The sequence below is a fragment of the Gossypium raimondii genome, chromosome 7, assembly GCF_025698545.1.
Source record: "Gossypium raimondii isolate GPD5lz chromosome 7, ASM2569854v1, whole genome shotgun sequence".
NCBI classification, from domain to species: domain Eukaryota; kingdom Viridiplantae; phylum Streptophyta; class Magnoliopsida; order Malvales; family Malvaceae; genus Gossypium; species Gossypium raimondii.
The window spans coordinates 4,744,099-4,751,250 of record NC_068571.1 but is presented as its reverse complement, the minus strand read 5'-3'; the positions used below and the strand labels follow the sequence as shown (position 1 = coordinate 4,751,250).

The 7,152-nt window shown below is 35.3% G+C and overlaps 1 protein-coding gene across 2 annotated transcripts; it reads right to left on the bottom strand.

Moving 5' to 3' along the window:
• LOC105761147 (uncharacterized) lies at positions 1-5,943 on the bottom strand. 2 transcript variants are annotated; one of them, XM_012578881.2, is made up of 6 exons: positions 5,591-5,943; positions 4,265-4,408; positions 3,718-3,797; positions 1,690-3,564; positions 1,006-1,156; positions 1-908 (listed from the first exon to the last, which is right to left on the bottom strand). In XM_012578881.2, the coding sequence occupies exons 2-6, from the start codon at positions 4,398-4,400 to the stop codon at positions 184-186; spliced, it is 2,967 nt and encodes a 988-aa protein (XP_012434335.1). In that variant the 5' UTR covers positions 4,401-4,408; positions 5,591-5,943; the 3' UTR covers positions 1-183. The 2 variants fall into 2 exon arrangements, with proteins under 2 accessions (XP_012434335.1, XP_052489256.1); XM_052633296.1 differs by lacking the exon at positions 5,591-5,943 and having other exon boundaries at positions 3,718-3,781; positions 4,265-4,406.
• Between the last annotated feature and the right edge of the window lie 1,209 nt (positions 5,944-7,152).

Genomic DNA, 7,152 nt, shown 5'->3' with positions numbered 1-7,152 from the left:
TACTTTAGACAATTTTATCAGATTAATATACAATAAACATTCATGCTGCAGCATTCAACAAAATAAGCTGGCTCGGATCATCCTTCTTCAAAATCAAATGCACAAATTCACAAATAATAGGGGATAGTTATATAGTCAATAGTGGATGGGGAAAGACGACAAACAGACAAAACTAAAAACACCTCAAAACAACTTACCAGTTATATCGGTCACCGCCTCTTCTACAAGTTCTTCTAGCAACCTCCATTCTATCTCTCTTCCCAAATTATCTGCTTCCCATTTCATTTGATCAATCCACCCTTTACCCACTACTTCTTTCTGCACCACTCTTTCCACCACCAGGCTGTCACTGTCCCCATCATCACACCCCAAACATTTCACCTCACCGGAAAACCATTCCTTCATTTGGGCCCACACATGGTCAACCAACATGGGTGATGCACCCTCCTTGCCTATCATCTGGGCCCTGCCAAATGACATAGCTTTCATGCACCTGTCTGACCCATAACCCGAGATTTCTAGTAATGCTGCATTGACACAGTCAAATATGAGCTTCCTGTTTGATCTCCATTGTCGTCTCTTAGCTTCATGCAGAGGCTCCTTGTCATTCAAGTTGGCATATTTCTCTCTCAAGCATGGGTCCAATGGGCTTTCAGCCGAATGCCACCTGGCAAAAAATGAATCTAACTGCACCTCACCATTGAGACCAGCAGCTGATAATAATAATTGGACAAATAAAAACCAATCTTGTTCTTCTTCCTTGGCGCCTGGGGAAACTAAAGAGAGCTTTGATGGATATAATAATGTGGCTGTCTCTGAACAAGAATCATCCCATGAGAGGGTGCGAGCAATTGATTCTATAGGTGGTGACTTCTCAATCAAGTTAGATCTAGGTGGCACCCCCACTCCTGTATTAATAAAAGGGACAATGGATGAGGACTGAGGATAAGAGAAAATAAGGATTAGACAAATTACAAATATCCCAAATTAACAAGTGAAGTTTACCTCGGTGCACCGGTTTGGTTCCACCAGAGGACTCTGAAATCATGTTCTCATCCTCCTCAAATGGAGGTTCTAAAACCGAGATGGGGCTTGGCTGTTCCTGATTCTCACTTATATGGACAGGCATTGAAGGTTTTGCTACAGACAGACCTCCCTGCAAAAAGTAAACAAGTACTCAAAAATTATTTAAGTCATGCCAAAAATTTAGAAGATAAAACATCTGATAACAAGTTGGGTGCTTCTGACCTCTTAGGTTGCCTAAGAGCATGACTGACATTTGTCATTAACAAGATCAATTAATGACAGAAATAATGACACTCTTAAAACCGTAAATGATGACTTTTTTTGTTCAAACAGATTAATCCAAAACTTAAATTGCTTAAAATTACATTACAACCCTAGATTCTTTGTATTGGCAATATGCATTCTAACCCCCACCCCCATTAGAGGAATTATTTATTCACAAAACTCGAGGTTACCCTTCCATTAAATCAGTAACATCTATTCTAACCATATTTCTAGAATTATCCCCATTCACATTCAGCATTCACAGCTTTCATACAATGAGGGATGGACATTTGAAGTTTACGTGCTGCCCTGTTTTCTAGATTAAATAAATGGGAGGCAACATATTTCAATGCAGAAAAACTAGAGTGGGTTGAAAGAAACTAAGGAAGTTTGTACTACCTCCGTAGTGATCATGCCTTGTTTCTGTCCTATGCCAATCAGATCTGGTAAAGGAGTTTTACTTGCTGATCCACCTACAACAGGAGACAAACACTCTTGGATGTAACTGTCATTAACACACTGAGATGCATCATTGCTAATCTTCCGAGGGTGAATTATGGGTGACCCTGGTGTTCCAGGAGTCACAGATGGAGATTCATCTGTAGATTGAGATCCACTATATTTTTCTTTATTCGTTTTCTTATTCTTTGAGAAAAATAAACTTGAAACCTTCCCCTTTAAAGATGATTTCATGCTCTTTGTCTTCATAACTTGTTCTTTGCTAGCTTCAGGATCTGGAATTTCATTGTTAAGCCTGACACCATACATCGTGGAAGACCCAGGCACAGATTTTGACCTCAGAATATTTTTGGGAGAATCACTTGTACTTTCTTCTTCATACAAATTACTAGCTACACAGGAAGTTGATCCCCTACGTTCTTGTTCCTTACTACTTCCCTCTTCTTCAGATCTCACCAATTTCTTTGTATCTGAAAGAGCAAGCATCTCACCCAATGTGCTTGAGCTTCTCCTGCCATGTCTTTGTTCTTGAGAACTACCATTTGAAGTCATCATGGCCCATCTCTCTGAGAGCCGCTTCTTTGCTTCCCTACAAACCGAGGACTCAGGAGAACATGATACGCGACTGAATGGTGTGGAAGAATAAGGGCTAGCAAACCTATTGATGTAATCCCATGAATGTCTAGAAGTTGGTGACATGACTTCTGAATCACTGAGGTTTTCCACAGGATACTCATTTTCAGATCTATTGCATGAACTATCATCACCGGTGTAACCATTGGAAAACACAGAAGAAAGTAATGTTTCATCCCTCCTGTGACCCATAAGATTTTCACGCATATGCCTAGTGATTTCCTTTGCCACTTCTTTTGATTCTCGTGCATCATCTTCTTCAGGTTCCTCATAGAAATCTCCTCCATGTAATATCCTAGGCAAAGGGGGAGATGGAGATGCTGGAGTCCTTATAATGTCCTGATTCTTCCCAGGGCTGGGCTTCAGTACCACTATTCTAGTTGGTTGGGAAGGATAATCCTCAACTTTTGGACTGGGAAAAGAACATGCAGTGTTATTTCTACCATATCCAGTTACTTGACCTATCTGAACCGGTTTCTTTGTCTGGTTATCACCCTTCTGCCCTGTTCCGACAAATTTTTCATTGTCAACCATCTTAGAAGGTCTAAGAACAGTTATACGTTTTGTCTGAGGCAGTAGAGATGAACACCGGAAATTGTTGAGATGCTGAGAGAACGTGGAATTTGGCTCTTCCAGAAACTTGAGGAATAACTCTCTATTGGAACTTAAGACTTCCAGTGCATCTTGAAATTCCTTGGACTGGCGAAGCTTTTCATCTGTCACTAGATGTTTTGCTTCCATAAACTTCTGACGAACTAAAGCCATTTTATTCTCATTTGCATTATCACTATACCTCCCTTTTTTTGGAGAGCTGTCTCTTGAATAAGTAGTTCTTGGGGATTGTTGCCAGATTTCATACACGTCTTTGTATTTGTTCAGCACTTCACAGGGACTTACTTCGCATTGCATTTGCTCATCTGGAAAGCTTTGATCCTGCTCCCAGCTTTCCACTGGTATCTCAGAGTGACACGAAGAATGTCGAGAAGAGCCTTTAAAACGGCATCTTTGTGCAGATGAATTATGCTGCCGCCTAGGTAGTGCATCAAGGCCCATCAGCTTAGCAACCACATTGGGTGGGTTACACTTGGACTCCACATCTTTTGACATTTCCTGGGCTAGGAGCATTTTCATGGGTGTTACATTACCTTTCTTGTTTGAAAAAGTCCTCAACTCAGATACAATCTGCACACACCAAAAGATATAAAACAGGTCAGGATACAAGTTATTTTATATTTGAACTCAAGTGGAAGATAGAGAGGCAGGTTGTGCACAGAATCTCTTTCCAACTTGTTTATAACAGTTACTATTGCAGAGTCTAAAAAATCCAATATTTACCACTTTATCCTCAATTTGATCTCCAAAGGTTGGGCTTGGCATCCTTACGACATCAGATTGACTCCTAGAGAGTGAGGAACCTGCCCATCAGCAGGCATCATGTTAAAAGAGCAAGATAAATATGAACAACCCAAAATACCATAAGCGGTGCAAAACTTCCAGTGAGCTGACACCAGAAACATAGAAAGGCGAAGAAAAGGCAATTATCAGTACTTAAGTTAATCAACATGAGTTAGAACAACTGACCCACAGAATCAAAATAAAATTCCATTATCTTAAACCACTTTAAAATTTTTAAAATTTTGTAAGAAAAAAGAACTTTCACAAATGACATCTTATAGAGTTCTGAAATTGCTTCAATTAATATGGGACAAAAGAATGCTAAACGTTGAATTGAAGGGAAGGGAAGGGAAGGGAAAAAAGGAATACTGAGACAAATGATGATTATGCCAAGTTATAATCCCATGACCAAAGAACAAAATGTTAGAACTTCAAAAGCAAAACAAACAAACAAAATATACTAGCTTCTTCATGAAAAGGAAATCACCATCACGATGCGGTTTATCAGTAAGCAGGCGGTTTCCGGGAACACCCGAGTTCAAATCAAACAGGTTTACCATCCTGCCCAGGCATCCTGGAAACTTTTCAATATTATGACCTTTCTTGTGCTGAATTCCATTCATTTCAATACCTGTTAACCACACAAATCAAAAGTACCAAATTCATTTCCAAGGTTTCTCTCAACATACAAAAAGAAAATTAAAATTAACTAAGAGCAAAGGAAAAATGTCAAATTCAAGTTACAAATCGGTTATATGAGAGCACGGTCATTCCAGGAAATTTTTCAATATTCTGACCTTTCCTTTGCTGAATCCCATTCATTTCAATACCTCTTAACCACACAAACACATAATACCAAATTCATTACCAAGGTTTATCTCCTAAAGTTACAATGAGAAAATTAAAATCGACTAAGAGAAAAAGAAAAAATGTCAATTTCAAGCTGCAAATCAGTTAAATGAGACTTAAAGAAAAATTAAAAATCCAAACAGTAAAAATAATAACAATTTTGACTCAAAATTAATTGACATTGCAGGAACATTGTAATCCAAAGTCCCAACTACCAACCAACTGAAAATACAGTACTCCTAGAATTCAAACATTCACCAAATAAGAAAAGAAAAGCCAAGGAGGCTTGAAAAACAATGGAATGAAGAAAAAAGGAAGCTGATTTTGAAGGGATGCGAAGAATATAAAGTTAAATAAAAAGACAAATCTAATATTCTTACAGATTGAAAAATTAAGAAATATTCTCTTTTTTCTCAAATGGTGTATCACATCACAGATTCACACGTCGCTATAACCTCTGAACAAAGAACTGTAAAGTATTCTCTATTTTTAAGAGTCAAAATTTTTCCCTAATTTGACAGTGATCAAAGTAAGGAATCAACTGCATTCATTGGAAAATGAGAAAAAAATTATCAAATGAAGAAAATAATATTATTCTAAATCAAGTAAAGAGAACGAACTTTGAGATTCAAAAATATGTTGAATCAAAAGGAAAGAAGTTAATTTCAAATGAAATAAAATAAATAGCTTCCAAAAAAATCAGAAACTGTTGCAGAGTTCAAAGGAAAAACAAATCTAGAAACAGAGATTTCCATTTCATTTTGCATTTACAATTCCGTGAAAATAATAAAATCTTCTGAGAAAAAAAAAAGGAGAGATCGAAGAAGAAGAAGAACGCCAGAAACACTGATACTGAAAAGTACTCCTTAACTCTCCCTAGAAACTGACAATGCCAAGGAAACGCTGTCGTTTCCCGTACGGGTAAGAAGCAGAGACTAGATTAGAGAGAGAGAGAGAGAGAGACCTGGTGATCAGAATCTAACATCACGTGAAATGTAGCCGTAGATCCACCGGAATCTGACAATCACGGCGGAAACCGGCGGCGACGTTTCGGTAAAATGCGTGTCGAGTGTATGGCTTTTTAGAGGTTTACCTTTTCTCTGGTTATGGAAATGTAAAAAAAAAAACAGCGCCTTTGTTTTTCTCTCTCCACCGACTCTGAAAGTCGGATTCTAAACAGCTTATTTAATTCTGATTCATTTATGGGTTTCAATTACGGAAGAGAGAGAGAAAGAAGAAGAAGAAAGTAAGAAGCAGCAGCTGAGAGAGAGAGAGCGAAAACTGGGCGGTGAGTTAAGTAAGTGAGTAAGTGAGAGCGTGGGAGCGTGGGGGGTTAATGAGTTAAATATTGCTCCTTTTATTTCCCAAAAAGTTAATAATCATGAGTAAATGATTTTTCTTCATGATTTTCCATTTACGTCCTCTATCTCTTTTTTATTTTTCATTTACTCCCTAATTTTCACTTTTTTTTAATTATGTTTTACTCCCTAAGACAAGCGTTGATGTATTTACAAATAATTTTCAACATATTTTTTAGGCTCAATGGCGTGAAAAATCTTCACTTCTAAAAAAAACGTAATTAAGTCTTTTTTTTCCTCAATTGAGCACTTGAATTTTAAAACATATCAAAAGACTCTCAAATTTCTTTAAAAAAATAATTAAGCCCTGTTGTTTTTCACTCAATTGGGTACTTGAACTTTCAAAATATATCAAAAGACCTCAAAATTTTTCAAAAACAATCAAGCCCTTGCTCTTATTAAAATTTTAAAAATCTAAAAATAAATTTTAGAAAAATTATTAAATTCTAATAAAAATTTAAAAATAGAATTTAATAAAATTAGAATTTTTATAAAAATCTTAAAAGATAAAAAATTGTAAAATTTTATAAAAATCATAAAAATTAACGACCCTTAGTTTTTTTTAATTAAAGTCATCACATGTCGCAACACATTGGGACATGTGATGAATAATGATAAAAATAATAATTAATAAAACTTATAAAATGCTTATTTCCTTACGATAATTTTATAAAAAAATTTACAAAATTTATATTTCTTTACATTTTGTATAATTTTCTTATAACTTTATAAAATTTATATTTTTACGATTATTATAAAATTTACAATTTTATATTTTTTACGATTTTATATTTTTATAATTTTAATATTTGAATTTTTTAATTAAAATTTGATAATATTTATATCTTTTATTGATTTTAATTTTATAATTTTTTTCTAGTTTTTAATAAAAGCGGTACTTAATTACTTTTTTTTAAGTTTGAGGATCTTTTTGATGCATTTTGAAAGTTCAAGTACTCAATTGAGTACAAAAAAAGTAGAAGCTTAATTGTTTTTTTGAAAAGGTTTGAGGGCCTTTTTGATACATTTTGAAAATTCAAGTACCCAAATGAGTGCAAAAAAAAGCAGGAGTGTAATTGTTTTTTTTTTTATTATTTGAGGGCTTGTTTCACCCTTAAGCCTATTCTTTATACAATAAATGACAATTTTATTACAATTTAGACTTATT

Bases quoted from the DNA above. Each gene is read 5' to 3' on its own strand.
- LOC105761147 (XM_012578881.2), bottom strand. From the start codon at position 4,400: ATGAATGGAATTCAGCACAAGAAAGGTCATAATATTGAAAAGTTTCCA. The intron at 3,798-4,264 runs GTGATTTCCTTT...GCTGATGGGCAG, and splicing joins TGATAAACCGCATCGTGATG to GTTCCTCACTCTCTAGGAGT. The intron at 3,565-3,717 runs GTAAATATTGGA...TGGTGTGTGCAG, and splicing joins ATCAAATTGAGGATAAAGTG to ATTGTATCTGAGTTGAGGAC.